Source organism: Somniosus microcephalus, chromosome 4, assembly GCF_052327205.1.
Source record: "Somniosus microcephalus isolate GS21.2 chromosome 4, FLI_Smic_1.0, whole genome shotgun sequence".
Lineage (NCBI taxonomy): Eukaryota > Metazoa > Chordata > Chondrichthyes > Squaliformes > Somniosidae > Somniosus > Somniosus microcephalus.
The window spans coordinates 259585010-259610414 of NC_140990.1; the positions used below are offsets into that span (position 1 = coordinate 259585010).

Below are 25405 nucleotides of genomic sequence, written 5' to 3' on the forward strand. Positions count from 1 at the left end.
TTTCCCCACTACCAAAATCAGGCTTACCGGTCTATAATTCCCCGTTTTCTCTCTACCACCTTTTTTGAATAGTGGGGTTACATTAGCTACCCTCCAATCCATGGGTACTGTTCCAGAGTCAATCGAATTTTGGAAGATGACCAGCAATGCATCTACTATTTCTAGAGCCACTTCCTTAGGTACCCTAGGATGTAGATTATCAGGCCCTGGGGATTTATCAGCCTTCAATCCCGTCAATTTCCCCAACACCATTTCCCTACAAATACTGATTTCTTTCAGTTCCTCTCATTAGCGCCTTAAGAGAGGTGTGTAGCACCTGATTTAGCACACAAATCACCTCCGGGGTGATAGAGGCCAAGTTTGCAGTCGGAGGCGATAATTAACGCCAGACGCGAAACTTTGCGCCGGCTGATAATTGCGCCCCAAACGGGGCGATACCGAATTTCTCCCCATTATCATATTGAACGTGAAAGTTGGCCCATTTATGGTGTGGCTGCCGTACCCACCTCAGCCTCAGGTTGTGGAGGCGGGGGGAACGGAGGTGGGGTACAATTCCTGTGGTGTCTTGTTTCAGCTTAGGTTGGCAGGCAGTGGCACTAAAATGTGTTGGTTTCTGATAATTAAGTTGTTATTATTTGGAAAGCTCTTGATTTCAATTTTTTTTAAGTTTCAAGCTTTTGAATTTGGCACTCTGAAGTTGATTGCACTAACTAACTAGCCCTTTATATTTGAACCCCTCTCCCCAAAGTCCATGGCAAAGCTGTACCCCAAGAACGCACAGGCATCCCTTGTACACAACATTTCTGGGATACGGTGACGGGAAATATGTCATATGGCATCCTCTCGTCACTTACAAGAGCCAAAGCAGAGTCTTTGAATATTTTTAAGGCAGCGGTAGATAGATTCTTGATAAGCAAGAGGGTGAAAGGTTATCAGGGGTAGGCAGGAATGTGGAATAATCAGATCAGCCATGATCTTATTGAATGAGGGAACAGGCGCGAGGGGCTGAGTGGCCTACTCCTGCTCCTAATTCGTATGTTCGTATGTACCTCCAATTAGAATACACAAGCCCATATCTAGACAGACATAATACTCGCCCGACGTCACATCCAACAGAAAATCCCATAAGTACTATTGGCTGAAAGGGAGCCAACAGAGTATCTCATGTCTGAATTTTTTTCTCCCTGTCTGCCCAGTTCAGGGCCAAGGTCCTGATTCCAAGAAACCCTTCAAAAATGACTGAAGAAAAATATGCAATTTGTTAGAAATAGGGATTTAATTTCTACAAAAGCTTATCTTGAACATTTGTACAATATAAATTGATTCATACTTTATTGATTCAGTGATGTTTTTTTACAAGCCTCCATGGCCAAAATTACCCGAATATTACAGTCACTAAATTGATGTAGCTTGTCTGGAAGTATCAAATTTGTTGCTTCAACACCTTGTTGAATTTCATGAAACAGTTCTCTGCTATTTTTAAAACTTACCTCAACGCAAAAAAAACACATTTGAGAGGTACGTATATTTAATTGCTACGAATAATAACACATTGTTTTAGTCATAACACAACAGTACTCATTGTTTCCTTATGAAACACAATGCAACATAAGGTCCAAACATTATAGTGTAAAAGGGTACCATTGGCTTTGATGAGGAGATAGAGTATTGATGCCACATTTAGTCAGGTGATTTTGGTGAGTTGCTAATAATGAAGAAAAAACTCCTTTGTCTTTTCTTAGATATGGCAGTGTGGTGGTTCCTTGGAAATTATTACTTGTTCTCATGTTGGCCATGTGTTCCGTAAGGCAACCCCGTACACTTTCCCTGGTGGTACTGGACATATCATTAACAAGAACAATAGACGCCTGGCAGAAGTCTGGATGGATGACTTCAAGGACTTCTTCTACATTATATCACCAGGTACACTTACCCTTTGGAGAAGTAATTTGTTTTGATCTGGTGTTTATTAAGTGTAATACAAAGTGATAATGATTCCTTCCACAATCCATTTCTGAAAACATAAGTTCCTTCCCATTACTGTATATTGTGTGTACGAGTTTACATGTTTTCAGTTGCTATCAGGTTGCTTGTTGGCAGAGGCAGCTTAGGGTTCACTGGCAATGTTTATTAGTATAGAACTTGTGCCATAACTCTTTTTGGTGTTAAAAAAAAAGTAGTAGCCCGTTGATGGTATGTTACGAGTTGAGAACTATTTTCTAAGTTAGCAGTACGCCAACATAGCCTGGTTGTTGCTCTTGTGCCACAGAATGTGATTTTCCTCCAACAGTAGACTTATGTAGTTTTGTCCGATATGTAATGATGTAAGGAGCAAACTTATGTTATTAATTACAGCTAAAGCAAATTAATTTGCTGTTCTAACGATTAGATTAATAGCTGGATCATAACATTCCCGAAATGATTAATAAATTCATTGTGGTAGTGTAGTGGTTATGTTACTGGAGTAGTAATCCAGATAATATGAGTTCAAGGCCCAACATGGATTTTGAGAATTTGAATTCAGTTTAAAAAATAAATCTGGAAATAAAAAAGCTGGTGTCAGTAAAGTGACCATAAAGCTGTGAGATTGTTGTTAAAACCAATTGGTTCACTAATGCCCTTTAGGGAAAGAAACCTGCTGTTCTTATCCGGTCTGGCTAATATGCGACTCTAGTCCCACTCCAACATGATTTACTCTAAACTGCCCTATTTAAGTTGCCTAGAAAGCCACTCAGTTGTATGAAACCACTATACCACACGGACTGCAGTGATCCACGAAGAAGACCTACCACCACCTTCTCAGGGCAACTAGGGATGGGCAATACATGCCAGCCTTGCCAGCGCCGTCCACATCCAAAAATGAAATTTTTAAAAGTACATTCTTAACATTGAGATTAACCTTTTGGTATCATTTTTATTTTTGTTTGATAGCAGTAATGCATGTAACATTTATAAAACAGAAGATTAATGTTTGAGAATTATAAAATGCAGCTCACCAATTTTGCCAAACCATAATGAACATTTATTAATGACCTGTTGTGGTAAACCACTGTTAACCTGTACATGCCTGTGTGGTAAACCACTGTTAACCCTGTACAAGTCCAGGCATGTCTCAGCCCCTGGCTCCACCCCTAAGCCCGGGTATAAAGGTGACTCACCACCCTTCCCCCGGGAGCTCTTAGGATGGATTCATTAGCAGAGGCATGCTCTAGTTCTTAGTCAATAAAAGCCTACTTCATATAAGTCCATTTCGTAGTCTTTGGTATTGTTGATAGCGCATCAATTTTATTGACTAATTTTCAACATGGAGCAAATCTTGAAGCCGGAACGTTTAGACCTGGATCCTCAAGCAGCAGATGCAGCCAATAACTTTGAACACTGGCTGAGCTGTTTCGAAGCCTTCCTGGAGGCCTCCAGCACTACTGTCACTACAGATGATGCGAAACGGCTTGTCTTGAACTCACGGGTGAGCCACCGAGTCTACTCGATCATCCGAGACGCCACTACTTACGCGGCCGCCATCGCGACGCTAAAGGAACAATACGTGCGGCCTGTTAACGAGGTCTACGCCAGACACCACCTGGCTACCCGAAAACAGCGCCCCGGGGAATTGGGCGCTGAATATTTACTGGCACTGAGAGTCCTCAGCCGGGACTGTAATTGCAAAGCGGTGACGGCCAAGGAATGCACGGAAGACCTGATCCAAGACGCCTACGTAGCCGGCATCAGGTCCAACTATACTTGGCAGAGGCTGCTGGAACAGAGGGGGCTCGACCTGCAGAAGACGGTGGCCCTCGCTAACTCGTTAGACGTGGCCCTCCAGAACATGGACGCCTACCCCCCTGACCGGATGGCCACGTGGATGCCACGGGAGCAGCCATCTTGGGACCCGGTAAGGCCACAAGCCGCCAGCAGCCCAACTACAGCTGCAATGACCAGAGGCCAGAAATGCTACTTCTGCGGCCAGGCCAAGCACCCCAGACAGCAATGCCCAGCAAAGGACGCGACCTGCTCCAAATGCGGCAAGAAAGGCCACTACGCGAGAGTGTGCAAGGCGAAATCGACCCCCAATTCCAGCAGCGCCGCGTGTGAACCGTACAGGCCGCCATTTTGGACCCCACCAACCACGTGTGAGCCGTGCGGGCCGCCATTTTGGACACCACCAGCCGAGGGGGAGCCGCCATCTTGGACACCATCTCGGGACCAGGCCCTCGGCACGGGCGAATACTACAGCGACCCACCAACCTCGACGATGGCCTCCATCACCCTGGACCAATCTAGGCCCCATCAACTAGCCAGGTCCATGATGAACGTAAAGGTAAATGGCCATGCCACAAATTGCCTTTTCGACTGCGGAAGCACGGAGAGCTTCATCCACCCCGACACGGTGCGACGCTACTCCCTATCGGTTATGCGCACACGCCACCAGGTCTTTATGGCCTCAAAGTCCCATACGGCGGACGTCGGCGGCTACTGTGTAGCGACTCTGACAGTGAACGGCGTGGAGTACAGAGAGTTTAAATTCCTCGTCCTGCCACAGCTCTGCGCTCCCGTACTGCTAGGATTAGACTTCCAGTGCCATCTGGAGAGCGTCACGATGGCATATGGCGGGACCCTGCCCCCACTTACAGTCTGCAGCCAGCAGAATTTAAACACGGTGCCGCGCAAAGTATGCAGCCTGTCCACCCTGAAGGTCAAACCCCCCCCGTTGTTCGCTAACCTCGCCAAAGACTGCAAGCCAATTGCTACTAAAAGCAGGCGGTACAGTGCCGGGGATAGGAGCTTTATTAAATCAGAAGTACAAAGACTCCTGAGGGAAGGGATTATCGAGGGCAGCACCAGCCCATGGCGAGCCCAAGTGGTGGTAGTAAAGACCGGTGAAAAACAGCGCCTGGTTATTGATTACAGCCAGACAATCAATCGATACACGCAATTAGACGCATACCCACTTCCTCGCATATCTGACATGGTCAACCAGATAGCACAATATCGGGTATTCTCGACGATTCATCTGAAGTTGGCATACCACCAGCTCCCCATCAGGCCTGAGGACCGCCAGTACACGGCCTTCGAGGCTGACGGTCGCCTCTACCACTTCCTCCGAGTCCCCTTCGGCGTCACCAACGGGGTCTCGGTCTTCCAAAGGGAGATGGGCCGGATGGTTGACCAGAACGCACTGCAGGCCACCTTCCCCTATCTAGACAACGTCACCATCTGCGGCCATGACCGGCAGGACCACGACGCCAACCTAGAAAAATTCCTCCGTACGGCCCAACGGCTGAATCTGACATACAACAGAGAAAAAGGTATGTTCCGCACCGCGCGCCTCGCTATTCTTGGCTGCGTGGTGGAAAACGGAGTCATCGGCCCCGACCCCGACCGAATGCGCCCCCTCCTGGAACTACCCCCCCCCCGCCCCCACTGCCTAAAAGCCCTGAAGAGATGCCTAGGGTTCTTCTCTTACTACGCCCAGTGGGTGCCCAACTATGCGGACAAAGCCCGGCCCCTCATCAAGTCAACCTCCTTCCCCCTGATGGCAGAGGCCCGTGCGGCCTTCACCCTCATGAAAGAGGACATTGCGAAGGCCACAATGCACGCAGTGGATGAGTCCATCCCTTTCCAAGTGGAGAGCGATGCATCCGACTTCGCCCTAGCCGCAACCCTTAACCAGGCGGGGAGACCCGTGGCCTTCTTTTCACGGACCCTCCAGGGCCCCGAAATTCGACACTCCTCAGTCGAGAAGGAGGCCCAGGCGATAGTGGAGGCTGTACGGCACTGGAGGCATTACCTGGCCGGTAAACGTTTCACCCTGCTCACTGACCAACGGTCAGTAGCATTTATGTTTAACAACAGACAAAGGGGGAAAATCAAAAATGATAAGATATTGCGGTGGAGGATCGAGTCATCCACCTACAACTACGATATCTTATACCGGCCCGGGAAACTTAATGAGCCCCCAGACGCCCTATCCCGTGGGACATGTGCCAACGCACAAGTCGATAGGCTACGGACCCTCCACAATGATCTCTGCCACCCAGGGGTCACCAGGTTCTTCCACTTTATTAAAGCTCGCAACCTGCCTTACTCCATCGAGGAGGTCAGGACCATGACCAGGAACTGCCAGGTCTGCGCCGAATGCAAACCGCATTTTTATAGGCCAGACAGGGCACACCTGATTAAAGCCACCCGCCCCTTCGAACGTCTCAGCGTCGATTTCAAGGGGCCCCTTCCCTCCTCTGACCGCAACACGTACTTCCTCAATATTATTGATGAGTACTCCCGTTTCCCCTTCGCCATCCCCTGCCCGGACATGACCAGCGCCACAGTCATCAGATGCCTCCACGACCTGTTCGCCATATTTGGCTTCCCCAATTACATCCACAGCGACAGGGGCTCGTCGTTCATGAGCGACGAGCTGCGCCAGTACCTGCTCGAGAAGGGCATAGCCACGAGCAGGACTACCAGCTACAACCCCCGGGGTAACGGACAGGTAGAGAGGGAGAATGCAACGGTGTGGAAGACCGCCATGCTCGCCCTAAAATCCAAGGGCCTCCCAATCTCCCGCTGGCAAGATGTCCTCCCCGATGTGCTCCACTCCATACGATCACTGCTCTGTACTGCCACAAACGCCACCCCTCACGAGAAGATGTTCGTCTTCCCCAGGAAATCCACCTCGGGGACATCACTACCGCCATGGCTGACGTCTCCGGGACCCGTCCTGCTCAGGAAACACGTGAGGAGCCATAAGATGGACCCCCTGGTTGAAAAGGTTCACCACCTCCACGCCAACCCACAGTACGCCTACGTGGCGTATCCTGACGGGCGGGAGGACACAGTCTCAATTCGAGACCTCGCACCCTCAGGTACCACCCGAAACACCATCGATCACCATCCACTACCTCCACCCACCACCACTACCCACGACGCACCACCGGGGTGTCTACCACGAACTGACGACATGCCGGTGCCATCCCTACCCCGAGAGGACGACACGCCAGTGCTCCGTCCCACGCGAGAAGCGGCCGCGGGCAAAGAACCGCCGCAACCGGCACCATGAAGATCATTACGGTAGACAAGACCCCCGGAGAGACTTTCGTATACGAACTTTGGAAACACTTCACCCCGCCGGACTCTTTTTTAAACGAGGGGTGAATGTGGTAAACCACTGTTAACCTGTACATGCCTGTGTGGTAAACCACTGTTAACCCTGTACAAGTCCAGGCATGTCTCAGCCCCTGGCTCCACCCCTAAGCCTGGGTATAAAGGTGACTCACCACCCTTCCCCCGGGAGCTCTTTGGATGGATTCACTAGCAGAGGCATGCTCTAGTTCTTAGTCAATAAAAGCCTACTTCCTATAAGTCCATTTCGTAGTCTTTGGTATTGTTGATAGCGCATCACCTGTTATTCATTACTTGTAGATTTACTCATTATTTAAGAAGATTTTAACAATTTAGCACAAGCTAAAGAAGCTTCCCTACTACTGAGTTTAAACTGACTGGTCTGTAGTTGCTGGGTTTATCGTTACACCATTTTTAAAACAAGGGTGTAACATTTGCAATTCTCCAGTCCACTGGCACCACCCCCATACCTAAGGAGGATTGGAAAATTATGGCCAGTACTTCTGCAATTTCCACCCTTACCTTCCTCAGCATCCTAGGATGCATCCCATCCGGTCCTGGTGACTTATCTACTTTTAAGTACAGCCAGCCTTTCTAGTACCTCCTCTTTATCAGTTTTTTTTTATTCGTTCATGGGATGTAGGTGTCGCTGGCAAGGCCAACATTTATTGCTCATCCCTAGTTGCCCTCGAGAAGGTGGTGAGCTGCCGCCTTGAACCGCTGTAGTCCGGTGAAGGTATTCTCACAGTGCTGTTAGGGAGGGAGTTCCAGCAATTTGACCCAGCGATGATGAAGGAAGGGCGATATACTTCCAAGTCAGGGTGGTGTATGACTTGGAGGGGAACTTGGAGGTGGTGGTGTTCCCATGTGCCTGCTGCCCTTGTCCTTCGAGGTAGTAGAGGTCACGGGTTTGGGTGGTGCTGCTGAAGAAGTCTTGGTGAGTTGCTGCAGTGCATCTTGTAGATGGTACACACTGCAGCCACGGTACGCTGGTAGTGCCAACCAAGCGGCTGCTTTGTCTTGGATGGTGTCGAGCTTCTTAAGTGTTGTTGGAGCTGCACTCATCCAGGCAAGTGGAGAGTATTCCACCACACTCCTGACTTGTGCCTTGTAGATGGTGGAAAGGCTTTGGGGAGTCAGGAGGTGAGACACTCGCTGCAGAATACCCAGCCTCTGACCAGCTCTTGTTGTCACAGTATTTATATGGCTGGTCCAGTTAAGTTTCTGGTCAATGGATATTGATGGTGATTGGACCAAGGCTGTAACGAGATGGGATTCGGCGATGGGATTGCTGCTGAATGTCAAGGGGTGGTGGTTAGACACTCGCTTGTTAGAGATAGTCATTGCCTGGCACTTGTGTGGCGCGAATGTTACCTACCACATATCAGCCCAACCCTGAATGTCATCCAGGTCTTCATGCAGGCATGGACTGCTTCATTATCTGAGGAGCCATATAAATACTGTGGCTACAAGAGCAGGCCAGAGGCTGGGAATTCTGTGGCGAGTGTCTCACCTCCTGACTCCCCAAAGCCTTTCCACCATCTACAAGGCACAAGTCAGCAGTGTGATGGAATACTCTCCACTTGCCTGGATGAGTGCAGCTCCAACAACACTCAAGAAGCTCGACACCATTCAGGATAAAGCAGCCCGCTTGATTGGCACTCCATCCACCAGCTTCAACATTCACTCCCTCCACCACCGGCGCACTGTGGCTGCAGTGTGTACCATCTACAAGATGCACTGCAGCAACTCGCCAAAGCTCCTTCAACAGCACCTTCCAAACCCGCGACCTCTACCACTTAGAAGGACAAGGGCAGCAGACGCATGGGGACATCACCACCTACAAGTTCCCCTCCAAGCCACACACCATCCTGACTTGGAACTGTATCGCCGATCCTTCACTGTTGCTGGGCCAAAATCCTGGAACTCCCTTCCAAACAGCATTGTGGGTGTACCTACACCATATGGACTGCAGCGGTTCAAGAAGGCGGCTCACCACCATCTTCTCAAGGGCAATTAGGGATGGGCACTAAATGCAGGCCTAGCCAGCGACGCCCACATCCCATCAATGAATTAAAAAAAAAAAAAAAAATGGCACTGAACACTGTGCAGTCATCAGCGAACATCCCCACCTCTGATCTTATGATGGAGGGAAGGTCATTGATGAATCAGCTGAAGATGTTTGAGCCTAGGGCACTGCCCTGAGGAACTCCTGCAGCGATAAACTGGGGCTGAGATAATTGACCTCCAACAACCACAACCATCTTCCTTTGTGCTAGGTATGACTCCAGCCAGTGGAGAGTTTTCCCCCCGATTCTCATTGACTTCAGTTTTAGTAGGGCTCCTTGATGCCACACTTGGTCAAATGCTGCCTTGATGTCAAGGGCAGTCACTTTCACCTCACCTCTGGAATTCAGCTCTTTTGTCCATGTTTGGACCAAGGCTGTAACAAGATCTGGAGCCGAGTGGTCCTGGTGGAAGCCAAACTGGGCGACAGTGAGCAGGTTATTGGTGAGTAAGTGCTGCTTGATAGCACTGTTGATGACCCTTTCCATCACTTTGCTGATGATTGAGAGTAGACTGATGGGGCAGTAATTGGCCGGATTGAATTTGTCCTGCTTTTTGTGGACAGGACATACCTGGGCAGTTTTCCACATTGTCGGATAGATGCCAGTGTTCTAGCTGTACTGGAACAGCTTGGCTAGAGGCGCGGCTAGTTCTGGAGAACAAGTCTTCTGCACAACAGCCGGGATCTTGTCGGGGCCCACAGCTTTTGCTGTATCTAGTGCGCTGAGCTGTTTCTTGATATCACGTGGAGTAAATTGAGTTGGCTGAAGACTGGCTTCTGTGGTCATAAGAACATAATAATAGGAGCAGGAGTAGGCCATTCGGCCCCTCGAGCCTGCTCCGTCATTTAATGAGATCATGGCTGGTCCGATTTTGGCCTCAACTCCACTTTCCTGCCTGTTCCCCCATAACTCTTGACTCCCCTCTTGCTCAAATATCTGTCTATCTCAACCTTGAATATATTCAATGACTCAGCTTCCACAGCTAACTGGGGTCAAGAATTTCAAAGATTCACGACCCTCTGAGAGAAGAAATTCCTCCTCATCTCCGTCTTAAATGAGAGACCCCTTATTCTGAGACTGTGCCCCCTCGTTCTAGATTCCCCCACGAGGAGAAACATCCTCTCTGCATCTACCCTGTCCAGCCCCCTCAGAATGTCATATGGTTCAATAAGATCACCTCTCATTCTTCTAAACTCCGAGTATAGGCCCAACCTGCTCAACTTTTCCTCATAAGACAACCCTTCATCTCAGGAATTAACTTAGTGAACCTTCTCTGAACTGCCTCCAATGCATGTATATCCCTCTTTAAATGAGGGGATCAAAACTGTATGCCATACTCTAGGTGTGGTCTCACCAGCGCCCTGTACAGTTGTAGCAAGACTTCCCTACTTTTATACTCTATCCCCCTTGAAATAAAGGGCACCATTCCATTTGCCTTCCTAATTATTGCTGCACCTGCTTGTTAACTTTTTGTGTTTCATGTACGAGGACACCCAAATCCCTCTACCGCCACATTCTGTAGTCTTTCTCCATTTAAATAAGATTTTTCTTTTCTATTCTTCCTACCAAAGTGGATAACTTCATATTTTCCTACATTATACTCCATCTGCCAAACTCTTGCCCACTCAGTAAATCTATCTATATCCCTTTGCAGACTCTTTGGGCTGGATTTTCTGAATCGGAAGCTTTTGGAGGCGGGAATGCTGCTTGCCGGGTTTCAGTCCCGCCTCCATCAACTTCTGGCCAACCAGCGGGAATTTCCCCTGATTGACCGTGTCCAGCGGGGTCAGCAGGCCAATTAGGGGGAAGTCAGTGACATAGCATGTCAATGTATAACGTTCAATCTGTCAAGAACTTTTGAAAGAAGAAATGTCATCGCTATTCAAAAAAGGTGGTAGAGAGAAAACGGGGAATTACAGACCGGTAAGCCTGACATGGTAGTGGGGAAAATGCTAGAGTCCATTATAAAAGATGTAACAGCAGAGCACTTGGAAAACAGTGACAAGATCGGACAAAATCAACATGGATTTACAAAAGGTAAATCATGCTTGACTAATCTACTGGAATTTTTTGAGGATGTAACTGGTAGAATAGATAAGGGAGAACCAGTGGATGTGGTGTATTTGGACTTTCAGAAGGCTTTCGATAAGGTCCCGCATAAGAGATTAGCGTGTAAAGTTAAGGCACATGGGATTGTGGGCAAGGTATTGACTTGGATAGAGAACTGGTTGGCAGACAGAAAGCAAAGAGTTGGAATAAACGGGTCTTTTTCCAAGTGGCAGGCAGTGACTAGTGGGGTACCGCAGGGATCGGTCCTTGGACCCCAGCTATTCACAATATATATATTAATGATCTAGACAAGGGAACTAGATGTAATATCTCCAAATTTGCAGATGACACAAAGCTGGGTGGGCGTGTGTGCTGTGAGGAGGATGCCGAGAAACTCCAGTATGATTTGGACAGGTTGGGTGATTGGGCAGAAGCATGGCAGATGCAATATAACGTGGATAAATGTGAGGTTATCCACTTTGGTGGCAAAAACAGGAAGGCAGATTATTATCTGAATGGCAATAGATTGGGAGAAGGGGAAGTGCAACGAGACCTGGGTGTCCTTGTGCACCAGTCGCTGAAGGTAAGCATGCAGGTGCAGCAGGCGGTTAAGAAGGCAAATGGTATGTTGGCCTTCGTAGCGAGAAGGTTTGAGTACAGGAACAAGGATGTCTTGCTGCAGTTGTACAGGGCCTTGGTGAGACCACATCTTGAGTATTGTGTGCAGTTTTGGTCGCCTTATCTGAGGAAGGATGTTCTTGCCATGGAAGGAGTTCAGCGAAGATTCACCAGGCTGATACCTGGGATGGCAGGAATGACGTATGAGGAGAGATTGGGCCGATTGGGCTTATACTTGCTGGAGTTTAGAAGAATGAGAGGGGATCTCATTGAAACTTATAAAATTCTGACAGGACTGGACAGACTAGATGCAGGAAGAATGTTCCCGATGGTTGGGAGTCCAGAACCAGGGGTCACAGTCTAAGGATAAGGGGTAAGCCAGTTAGGACAGAAATAAGGAGGAATTTCTTCACCCAGAGAGTGGTGAACCTGTGGAATTCTCTACCACAGAAGGCAGTAGAGGCCAATTCATTAAATATATTCAAGAAGGAGTTGGATATATTTTTTAAGGCTAAAGGGATCAAGGGGTATGGGGAGAAAGCAGGGACCGGGTATTGAATTTGGATGATCAGCCATGATCGCATTGAATGGTGGAGCAGGCTCGAGGGGCCGAATGGCCTACTCCTGCTCCTATCTTCTATGTTTCTATGTTTGATAGCTCTGTGAAGCTGTCAAACACTGACATTCTGTGTAGTTTGATGAGCCCTTGTGTTCAGGACTCATCAAAACTTTCTACTTTGCAGAAATCAGCTGGCTGTTGGATCGAAGGATGCAACAGCCAGTCTGTGATTTCTACAATGGAGATGTCGGGGACTCCGGCTCCACAGCGGCTGAAGGCTGTAGGTTGAAATAAAGGTAAGTTAACATTTTCTAACACTTTACACTCACTTCACATACTTACCAGTCCACACTTGCACTCATCACTCACCTGTACATCGCACTTCAGCACAAAAAATGGGGATAATCCTATTTCTGCCTGTTAACTCCCTGTTAGGCAGTTAATAGGCTTTAATCCCTTCCCGCCTCCAAGGAAACGGGACCCGGGGCAGGACGGCTTCCCGCCTCCTGGCAAGAGGGCACGGAGTTGGGTTGGGGGCGGGTTTGCCACCCGCCCCCAAATTCTGCAATTTTCTAGGCAGCCCCACCTCCTTGGGGCTGAGAAAATCTAGCCCTTTATGTCCTCACAACTTGCTTTCCCACCTATCTTTGTATCATCAGCAAATTTGTTAACAGTACACTCGGTCCCTTCATCCAAGTCATTAATATAGATTGAAAATAGTTGCGGCCCCAACACTGATCCCTGTGGCACCCCACTAGTTACAGATTGCCATCCTGAAAATGACCCACTTATCCCAACTCTCTGTTTTCTGTTAGTTAGCCAATCCTCTATCCATGCTAATATTGTACCCCAACACCATGAGCTCTTATCTTATGCAGTAACCCTTTTTGTGGCAGTTTGTTGAATGCCTTTTGGAAATCCAAATACACTACATCAACTGGTTCCCCTTTACCCACCCTGCTCGTTACCTCCTCAAAGAACTCTAATAAATTTGTAAAACACGATTTCCCTTTCATAAAACCACGCTGACTCTGATTGTATTTTGATTTTCTAAATGCCCTGCTGCTACCTCCTTAATAATGGATTTGAGCATTTTGCCAATGACAGATGTTAGGCTAACCAGCTTATAGTTTCCTGCTTTCTGTCTCCCTCCTGGGACTTTTCCCAGAGTCAAGGGAATTTTGGAAAATTACAACCAATGCCACCACTATCTCTAGCCACTTCTTTTAAGACCCTAGGATGCAGGCCATCAGATCCAGGGGGCTTGTCAGCCTTTAGACCCATAAGTTTGCCGAGCACTTTTTCTCTAGTGATAGTGATTGTTTTAAGTTCGTCCCTTCCTTCTGCCCCTTGATTTTCTACTATTACTGGGATGTTTTTAGTGTCCGCTACTGTGAAGACAGATACGAAATATTTGTTCAATGCCTCTGCCATTTCCTCATTTCCCATTATTATTTCCCCAGTCTCATCCGCTAAGGGACCAATGTTTACCTTAGCTACTCTCTTCCTTTTTATATACTTGTAGAAGCTCTTACTGTCAGTTATTATATTTCTTGCTAGTTTACTCTCAGCTGTTTTCTCCCTCTATTATTTTTTTAGTCATCCTTTTCTGGTTTCTAAAATGTTCCCAATCTTCTGGCCTACCACTAATCTTTGCAACATTGTATGCCTTTTCTTTCAATTTGATACCATGCTTAATTTCCTTGGTTAGCCATGGTTGGTTCATCCTTCTCTTCAGTGAGAAAGAGTCTTTCTTTCTCACTGAAATACATCTTTGTTGAGAGTCATGAAATATCTCTTTAAATGTCTGCCACTGCTTTTCTACTGTCTTACCTTCTAATCTATTTTCCCAGTCCACTTTAGATAACTCTCTCCTCGTACCTTTGTAATTGTCTTTATTTAAGTTTAATACTCTAGTTTCAGACCCAAGTTTCTCACCTTCAAACTGAATGTGGAATTCTATCATGTTATGATCACTCTTCCCTGGAGGATCCTTTACTATGAGATCATTAATTAATCCTGTTTCATTACACATTACCAGATCTGAAATAGCCTGTTCCCTGGTCAGTTCCACAATGTATTGTTGCAAGAAACTGTCCCGAATACACTCTGTGAACTCGTCCTCAAGGCTGCTTTTGCCAATTTGATTTGTCCAATCTATATGAAGATTAAGATTGCCCACGATTATTGCAGTACCTTTCTTACAATCTCCATTATTTCTTGATTTATACTCTGTCCTATAGTGTTGCTACTGTTAAGGGGCCTATAGACTATTCCCACCAGTGCCTTATTTCCCTTACTATTTCTTACCTCCACCCAAATTGATTCTACATCTGGAACTTCCAAGCCAAGAACATTTCTCACTATGGTACTGATCTCATCCGTTATTAACAGAGCTACCCCACCTCCTTTTCCTTTCTGTCGATCCTTCCGAAATGTCAAATAAACCTGAATATTCTGTACCTAGCCTTGGTCACATTGCAACCACGTCTCTGTGATGGCTATTAGATCATACCCATTTATTTCTTTTTGTGCTGTCCATTCATTTATCTTGTTCCGAATGCTGCGTGCATTCAGATAAAGAGCCTTTAATTTTGTCTTTTTATCATTTTTCCCTACTCTGAGCTTATTTGCTGATGCACTCTTATGTTTGTACACTCTGTCCCTTCCTGTCGCACTCTGGTTTTCATTGCCCATATCGCAACTCTGCACTATTGCCGTGCCCTTTCTCTTTAACTTTCTAACTTTCCCCTCACTTGAACACTCCCTCCGCCCCCACTATTTAGTTTAAAGCCCATCTACAGCCCTAGTTATTCGATTTGCCAAGACACTGGTCCCAGCATGGTTCTAGTGAAGGCCGTCGCAAAGGAACAGCTCCCTCTTTCCCCAGTACTGGTGCCAGTGCCCCATGAATCGAAACCCATTTCTCCCACACCAATCCTTGAGCCACGCATTCAACTCTCTGATCTTATTGACCCTATGCCAATTTGCTCGTGGCTCAGGTAGTAATCCAGAGATTATTACCTTTGTGGTTCTGCTTTTTAATTTAGACACTAGCTGCTCATATTCCCTCAGCAGAACCTCTTTCTTAGTCTTACCTGTGGTGTATGTAACCTGTTCCACCTTAAGAGAACTTAAGCCTGGTCCACCTTAAGAAAGGTACTACTTTCTTTGGCTGCTGTATACGTAATACCGGTGGTGACCACACCGGTATATAAGAACAGTGTAATAATATTGTATTCAGTATAGTCCGACCTCCAACCAGTAAAGACCTGTTGAATTTACTCTTGTGGTCTGTGTAGTAATTCTCACTATAACACACAGACTTAACAGTGGCGACGAGTCCGATTCTTACCCTGCTGCAGTAATTTCCACGGCGACTTCGTCCACAGACAGGACGTCGAAGAGAGGTTTCCACCCTCATCACCTACGGGAAGACACGTCGAGCGGCAGGCATCGAGCAACCGGAGTGCAGAAGACATCCTGACCTCGAGGCCTCCATCAGCGACTGTCAGCTTCTTCTACTACCTCGTGGTGGGTAAGCCGGGCAGCGACGCGACAAAAAGTCAACCGCGTTGGCTGTACAGACGGGGCTGGGAAGACGGAGGAATAAGGGCGGTGAGGTCGATCGCGACCAGAGATAAGGGCCGGGCCGCTTTCGAGCGAGAGGCGCAGCGCGGGACATCGATCGCGATCGGAGATAAGGGCCGCATTCGGGCTAAAGGCGCAGCGTCTGGGGAAACTGAAGGCGCGAGAGCCGCGGTGAAGCGGAGACAGCGTCGGGGGACGGGTGAAGACCGCCAAGCGTGGGAAAACCGCCATTTTGTGGGCGGAGGACGACGGCAAGAGCGGGAAGCCGCCATCTTAGATAACATTAAAAACACGATAAATTGCTACGATGCCTAAACATGGGAACATAAATGCCTTCGACAGTGATATAGAAGACTGGGCTATGTATGTAGAACGCATACAAAACTATTGTAAGGCAAATAAAATTCCTGAGACAGATAAAGCACTAACATTACTAAACTTAATGGGTGCGAAGACATACGGGCAATTGAAACACCTGTTATCACCAGATGAACCGGCGGATAAGACGTTCGAACAGATTGTTACTGTCCTAAAAAATCATCTTAGCCCCACGCCGCTGATGCTAGCGGAACGATTTAAATTTTACGATAGAAGACAGCTGCAAAATGAAAGCAATGCTGAATATTTGATGGAATTACGTAAGCTAGCAAAATATTGTCAGTTTGGAACGGGCCTGACAGAGGCACTTCGAGATAGATTTGTGTGTGGTTTATTTAAACAGGATACACAAAGGCGACTGCTCGAGGAGAATGAGCTGTCTCTCGAGAAGGCGGTCACTATGGCAGCAGCACACGAGGCCGCAGCGAGAGGCACGGCAGTAATGCAGCTACGGCCACCGGAACTCGGTACAAACAAATTGGGTTTGAGTTCTGTCAAATGTTATCGTTGTGGAAAGACAACGCACGATCAGAACCAGTGTTGGTTTAAAAACCAAGAATGCAGAACGTGTGGCAGGCTTGGCCACATAGCTAAAGTATGCCGGTCAGGAAAGAAGACCAGCAATAAAAAGTCACCGCAAGGAAAATATGCAAAGGTACACAAGGTGACAAAGAACAGTTTGACTGAACAGAAGTCAGATTCAGACGCTAGCGGTAATGAACTGGATAGCTTAAGAATACACAACGTTGGTAAGGATACAGACCTCCGGACAATTTGGGTCACTCTTAAGACAGCAGGAGTCCAAGTAAAAATGGAATTGGACACTGGATCGGCATTGACGGTCATGAATAAGAAAGATTACAGAAGGTTATTCCAACATATTCCCTTACAGGATACGGAGATTATATTGAAAACGTACACGGGGCAAAGAGTGTACCCCATCGGAAAAATAGAGGTAGAAGTGGTCCACAAAGGCGAAGGAAGCCAAGTAATGGACTTATATGTGCTACCTGAAGGAGGTCCACCACTACTAGGACGGGAGTGGATTAGGAAAATGAATATGGACTGGCACTCCTTGAAAGCACTAATGGTAGATTCCGGGGAAACAGCTGTCAAACCTAAACGATTGTCCAGAATATTGGATGAGGCTAAAGAGGTGTTCCAGCCGGGACTGGGAACACTGAGAGGAATTACGGCAAACATCAAGATTGATGAACATGCACAACCAAAATTTTTTAAAGCCAGACCGGTACCCTATGCAATACGACCTGCGGTTGAAGCTGAGCTGGAAGCACTAGAACGTTCAGGGGTACTGTCTAAAGTAGATTGGAGTGAGTGGGCTACGCCAATTGTTCCCGTTATGAAACGTCCTGCGAACAATAAGCCAGGAGATCCAGGGAAGGTTCGCATCTGTGGAGATTTCAAGATCACCGTTAATCCGGTGCTTCACATGGTGCAGTATCCGCTTCCACGGATTGAGGATATTTTCGCTTCACTGTCTGGTGGGAAACACTTCACCAAGATAGACCTGGCGCAGGCGTACTTGCAGATGGAGGTTGAAGAAGAGTCACGCCAATACCTCACGATCAACACGCATCGAGGGTTGTACCGGTACAATAGGCTGGTTTTTGGTGTGGCATCGGCTCCAGCAATTTGGCAGAGGGCCATGAGCAGGTATTACAGGGAATTCCAGGCACACAATGTTACCTGGACGACATTCTGATCACAGGTGATGGTGATGAACAGCATCTCGCTAACTTGGAACTGGTGCTCAACAGACTGAAAGAGTATGGACTTAGAGTAAATCGGCAGAAATGTGAGTTCTTCCAGAAGCGGATCTCGTACTGTGGTCATGTCATTGACCGGGAGGGGCTTCATAAGTCTCCTGACAAGATAGCGGCAGTTGTAAAGGCTCCCGCTCCGGAGAATGTCTCTCAGTTGAGGTCGTTTCTAGGATTAATTAACTATTACCATAACTTTCTGCCAAATCTATCCATGGTGCTGCATCCGTTGAACGCTCTTTTACAGAAAGGGGTACCATGGGACTGGGGCGAAAACTGTAAGAAGGCATTTCGCAAAAGCAAAGAATTGATCACCTCAGAGGAAGTGTTGGCTCACTTCAACCCGACACTGCCTATTCGGTTGGCTTGTGATGCTTCTCCATATGGTATTGGGGCAGTACTCTCACATAAATTGCCAAATGGCACGGAAAGGCCAGTCGCGTTTGCATCCAGATCATTGACCTCCGCTGAGCGCAACTATGCGCAGATCGATAGGGAGGCCCTTAGCCTTGTATGGGGAGTGAAGAAGTTTAATCATTACCTACAGGGCCAAAAATTCACACTTCTGACGGACCATCAACCGTTGGTGTCCATTTTTAACCCTAAGAAGGGTGTTTCGGTGATGACAGCACAGCGTCTCCAGAGATGGTCTCTTTTCTTAGCGGCACATCAATATCAGATAGAATTCAAAGGTACGAAACAGCATGGCAATGCTGATGGCCTGTCGCGCCTGCCACTACCTGAAGATGAAGACACGACGGAAGTTGACCCTGTTGAGTTATTTCATTCGACCATTATCGAGTGTTTACCTGTCACCAACGCAAGTATTGAAAGAGAAACCAGGAACGACCCGACACTGTCCAGAGTCTACGAGGTGACAGTGAAAGGATGGCCAACACGGGGTGATCCTCTGTTACCGGCATTCTCGGCAAGGCGAGACCAGCTGTCCGTCTGCCATGGTACTTTGATGTACGGGACAAGAGTGATTATTCCTCCCAAGTTAAGGGAAAGAGTTTTAAAAGAACTACATGAAGGTCATCTGGGGGGAGTTAAAATGAAAAGTCTTGCTAGGGCTTACGTATGGTGGCCGGGTATTGACCAACAGATTGAGGAGTTAACGAAAAGCTGCGCTGGGTGTCAAAAAGTGCAAAATGCACCTCCGATAGCACCGCTACACCCATGGGAATGGCCTTCAGCCCCATGGCAACGCGTACACATTGACTTTGCTGGTCCATTCATGGACTCCATGTTCCTAATCGCGGTGGACGCACATTCCAAATGGCCAGAAGTCATCAAGATGAATACCACTACTTCAGAAAAGACAATTGCGGTGTTAAGAACAATATTCGCAAGGAACGGATTGCCAGAACAGATCTGTTCGGACAACGGACCACAGTTTGTATCGGAAGAATTCCAACAATTCTTAAAGAAGAATGGAGTTAAACATTATACCTCTGCCCCATATCATCCGGCGACAAACGGGTTGGCTGAAAGATTTGTCCAGACATTCAAAAAGGCTATTAAGGCCATGAATGATGATCAGATTCCACTGCAACACAAGGTCGATAAGTTCCTGATGTCATATAGAAACGCTGATCATGCCGTGACTAACCAAAGTCCTGCTATGATGTTTTATAACAGGAGGTTGCGGTCCAAGTTGGACTTGTTAAAACCAAATGTGCGGAGGGAAGTGGAAAACAAACAGTTTCGGCATATTAACAGCAAGACCACTCGAACTTTCGACGTAGGACAACCAGTGATGGCAAGGGGCTATGGAAACGACAAATGGCAGTCCGGAACAATCCGGGCCAGACAAGGACCTCTGATGTACACCGTAGATATTGGTCATAATGTGATAAGGCGTCATGCGGATCAACTGGTAGAGTCGAGAGCAAGGGTCGAACCCATGGTTGTGACAGAGACAGCTGTGGAAAACGTTCATGAACCTGAAGCATCTACCTCGGCCGAGAAGGTATTTGATGATGATGACACCCAATACATTGGCAACCAACTAGAGGAGGCACCTCAACAACAAGAATCAGAGACCACTGAAAGGCGTTATCCAAGCCGAATCAGAAAGCCTCCTGAGAGACTGAACCTTTGAACTGTTATACCTGAAGTTATATATGTATATATGTTATGTTTATTTGGGGATATGACTGTTAAGCTAAAAAGGGAGGATTGTGGTGTATGTAACCTGTTCCACCTTAAGAGAACTTAAGCCTGGTCCACCTTAAGAAAGGTACTACTTTCTTTGGCTGCTGTATATGTAATACCGGTGGTGACCACACCGGTATATAAGCACAGTGTAATAATATTGTATTCAGTATAGTCCGACCTCCAACCAGTAAAGACCTGTTGAATTTACTCTTGTGGTCTGTGTAGTAATTCTCACTATAACACACAGACTTAACATTACCTATGTCGTTGGTACTTATGTGGACCACGACAACTGGATCCTTCCCCTCCCACTCCAAGTTCCTCTCCAGCCCCGAGAAGATGTCCTTAACCCTGGCACCGGGCAGGCAACACAGCCTTCGGGACTCACGCTCTCGGCTGCAGAGAACAGTATCTGTCCCCCTAACTATAGTGTCTCCTACCACAACAACATTCCTTTTTACACCCCCCACTTGAATGGCCCCCTGTACCACGATGCTGTGGTCAGTTTTCTCATCCTCCCTGCAGTCCCCGCTCTCGTCCACATAGGTTGCAAGAACCTCGTAACTGTTGGACAAGTGCAAGGACTGAGGATCCTCCAATGCTACCTCCTGGATCCCCATACCCGCCTCACTTGCAGTCATACCCTCCTGTCCCTGACCACGGGCCAAATCTGAAGTATTTAACCTAAGGGGTGTGACTGCCTCCTGGAACAAAGTGTCCAGGTAACTTTTTCCCTCCCTGATGTATCGCAATGTCTGCAGCTCAGACTCCAGCTCATCAACTCTGAGCCAAAGTTCCTCGAGCTGCAGACACTTACTGCAGATGTGGTCACCCTGGATCACACTGGTGTCCACCAGCTCCCACATGCTACAGCTGCAACACATCACTTGCCTTGCCATCTCTATTGTATTTTATTTAATTAATTACTGTAATATCAATCAATTGTCTATTTATAGTTTTTAATCTAGGTAAACTAAATTTATTACATTTATTAAAATAAGTTTAGTTAGTTATAAATGTAGTTATTTGCAATAGATCTTTACTGTAACTTAGCCCTCAATCCAAAGAGAAAAGAAATACTCACCACCAATCACCTACCTGCTTACCTGTGACATCACACTTGATTTTTTTGTTATTGAATTGGAGCCTCGCTGCTCCTCCCCCGCTGGCTCTGCTCTCAGGCCTCCTCTTGCCGTGCTCTTTATTCTGCTCCCGCTGCTGCTCCGGTTCCGCCCAGGACCGCTGTCGAGTTCTGTAGTCGAGTGAATCGAATTGGCTTCAGTGGTGGTGGGGACCTCAGGAGGAGGCCGATATGGATCATCCACTCGGCACTTCTGGCTGAAGCTGGTTACAAACCCTTCAGCTTTGTCTTTTGCACTCACGTGCTGGGCTCCACCATCATTGAGGATGGGGATATTCATGGAGCCTCCTCCTCCTCCCTTTAGTTGTTTAATGGTCCACCACCATTCACAACTGGATGTGGCAGGACTGCAGAGCTTTGATCTGATCCATTGATTGTTTGATTGCTTAGCTCTGTCAATAGCATGCTGCTTCCACTTGTTAGCATGTGTTGCAGCTTCCCCAGGTTGGCACTGCATTTTTAGGTATGCCTGGTGCTGCTCCTGACATGCTCTTCTGCACTCCTTATTGAACCAGGGTTGGTCCCCTGGCTTGCTGGTAATGGTAGAGTGAGGGATATGCCGGGCCATGAGGTTACAGATTGTGGTGGAATACAATTCTGCTGCTGCTGATGGTTCAAAGCACCTCATGGATGCCCAGCTTTGAACTGCTAGATCTGTTCTAAATCTATCCCATTTAGCACGGTGGTAGTGCCACACAATATGTTGGAGGGTGTTCTCAGTGTGAAGACGGGACTTAAAAAGCAGAACCACAAGGGTAATAATCTCTGGATAATTACCTGAGCCACGAGCGAATTTGGCTAGGACAAATAAAATTAGAGAGTTAAATGCGTGGCTCAAAGACTGGTGTGGGAGAAATGGGTTTTGCTTCCTGGGACACTGGCACCAGTACTGGGGCAGGAGGGAGCTGTTCCGTTGGGACGGGCTTCACTTGGCCAGTGCTGGGACTAGAGTCCTGGCGGATCATATAACTAGGGCTGTAGAGAGGGCTTTAAACTAACTAGTGGGGGGGAGGTTCCTAGAGAGCAAATAATAAAAATGACAACAGAGAAGGTCATAGACTTAGGTAGCAGTGGGGAAATTAAAAACCAGAGCGTGTCAGGAAGGGGCAGAAGGTATGGAGTAAAAGGTAAAGTAATAAAAAGGGCAAAAGCAGGAACTAAGTGTCACAAAACATCTTTGAAAGTTCTCTATCTGAATGCACGTAGCATTCGTAACAAAATAGACGAGTTAATGGCACAAATAAGTACATATGGGTATGATCTTGTGGCCATTACAGAAACATGGCTGCAGGGTGACAATGCCTGGGAATTAAACATACCAGGTTATTTAACGATCAGGAAGGACAGGCAGGAAGGAAGGGGAGGTGGGGTGGCTATGTTAATAAAGGAAGGAATCACTGTAATACAGAGAAATGATATTGGGTCAAAAGATCAGGATAATGAAACAGTTTGGGTGGAGGTAAGGAATAATAAGGGGAAAAAAACACTAGTGGGCGTAGTCTATAGGCCTCCGAACAGTGGCAACTCTGTTGGACGGAGTATCAATCAGGAAATAGTTGAGGCTTGTAATAAGGGAACATCTATAATTATGGGGGATTTTAACTATCATATTAATTGGACAAATCAAATTGGGCAGGGCTGCCTTGAGGATGAGTTCATTGAGTGTATTAGGGATGGGTTTCTTGAGCAGTATGTAACTGAACCGACCAGGGGGCAAGCAACCTTAGATCTGGGCCTGTGTAACGAGACAGGATTAATTAAAAATGTCCTAGTAAAGGATCCCCTTGGAATGAGTGACCATAACATGGTTGAATTCCATATTCAATTAGAGGGTGAGAAGGTTGGATCTCAAACAAGCGTGCTAAGCTTGAATAAAGGAGACTATGAAGGTATGAGAGCGGAATTGAGTAGAGTGGATTGGGAAAATAGATTAAAGGGTAAGACGATACATGATCAGTGGTGTACATTTAAGGAGTTATTTTACAACTTCCAAAAAATATATATTCCACTGAGAAGAAAAGGGTGTAAAAGAAAAGACAGCCATCCGTGGCTAAGTAAAGAAATTAAGGATATTATTCGACTAAAAACAAGGGCATATAAGGTAGCCAAATCTAGTGGGAGGATAGAGGATTGGGAAAACTTTAAAAGACAGCAAAAAATAACAAAAAGATTGATTAAGAAAGGGAAGATAGATTATGAAAGTAAATTAGCAAAAAATACAAAATCAGATAGTAAGAGTTTTTATAGTTATATAAAAAGAAAAAGGGTGGCTAAAGTAAATGTTGATCCCTTAGAGGATGAGACCGGGAAATTAATGGTGGGAAATATGGAGATGGCAAAAACACTGAATGAATATTTTACATCAGTCTTTACAGTAGAAGACACTAAGAATATCCCAACACTGGAGAAACAGGGGGCTAAAGGGGGGGAGGAGCTAAACACGATCAAAACCACTAAGGAAGTGGTACTCGGTAAAATAATGGGACTCAAGGCGGATAAATCACCTGGACCTGATGGCTTACATCCTAGGGTCTTGAGGGAAGTGGCGGTAGGGATTGTGGATGCATTGGTAATAATTTTCCAAAACTCCCTGGACTTGGCAAAGGTCCCGGCAGACTGGAAAACTGCTAATGTAACACCCTTATTTAAAAAGGGCAGTAGACAGAAGGCTGGAAACTATAGACCGGTTAGCCTAACATCTGTGGTAGGTAAAATTTTGGAGTCCATTATTAAGGAGACAGTAACAGGACATTTGGATAATCATAATTTAATAGGACAAAGTCAGCATGGTTTTATGAAGGGGAAGTCATGTTTGACAAATTTGCTGGAGTTCTTTGAGGAAGTAACGTATAGGGTGGATAAAGGGGAACCAGTGGACGTAGTGTATTTAGACTTCCAAAAGGCATTTGACAAGGTGCCACACAAAAGATTATTGCTTAAGATAAAAAATCACGGGATTGGGGGTAATATTCTGGCATGGATAGAGGATTGGCTATCTAACAGAAGGCAGAGAGTTGGGATAAATGGTTCATTCTCAGACTGGCAATCAGTAACTACTGGTGTTCCGCAGGGGTCAGTGCTGGGTCCCCAACTCTTTACAATCTATATTAACGATTTGGAGGAGGGGACCGAGTGTAACATATCAAAGTTTGCAGATGATACTAAGATGGGAGGGAAAGTAGTGAGTGAGGAGGACATAAAAAACCTGCAAGGGGACATAGACAGGCTAAGTAAGTGGGCAGAGATTTGGCAGATGGAATACAATACTGGAAAGTGTGAGGTTATGCACTTTGGCAGGAAAAACCGTAGAGCAAGTTATTATCTTAATGGCAAGAAACTGGAAAGTACTGAAGTACAAAGGGATCTGGGGGTCCTGGTGCACGAAACTCAAAAGGTTAGTATGCAGGTGCAGCAAGTGATTAAGAAGTCCAATGGAATGTTGGCTTTCATTGCTAGGGGGATAGAATATAAAAATAGGGAGGTATTGCTTCAGTTGTACAAGGTATTGGTGAGACCGCACCTGGAATACTGCGTACAGTTTTGGTGTCCATACTTAAGAAAGGACATACTTGCTCTCGAGTCAGTACAAAGAAGGTTCACTCGGTTAATCCCGGGGATGAGGGGATGGACATATGAGGAGAGGTTGAGTAGATTGGGACTCTACTCATTGGAGTTCAGAAGAATGAGAGGCGATCTTATTGAAACATATAAGATTGTGAAGGGGTTGGATCGGGTGGATGCGGGGAAGATGTTCCCGATGATGGGTGAAACTAGAACTAGGGGGCATAGTCTTAGAATAAGGGGCTGCTCTTTCAAAACTGAGATGAGGAGGAACTACTTCACTCAGAGGGTGGTAGGTCCATGGAATATGCTGCCCCAAAAAGCTGTAGAAGCTACATCATTACATAAATTTAAAACAGAAATAGACAGTTTCCTAGAA

At 46.7% G+C, this 25405-nt stretch overlaps 1 protein-coding gene across 3 annotated transcripts in view; it reads left to right on the forward strand.

Annotated features, from left to right (window-relative positions):
- galnt13 (polypeptide N-acetylgalactosaminyltransferase 13) overlaps positions 1-25405 on the forward strand; it is a 685563-nt gene that overhangs the window by 510386 nt on the left and 149772 nt on the right. For all 3 annotated transcript variants that reach the window (XM_085986310.1, XM_085986311.1, XM_085986312.1), the window contains exon 8: positions 1743-1923. In XM_085986310.1, the coding sequence (XP_085842436.1) occupies positions 1743-1923 (181 nt within the window). The remainder of the gene's footprint in view (positions 1-1742; positions 1924-25405) is intronic.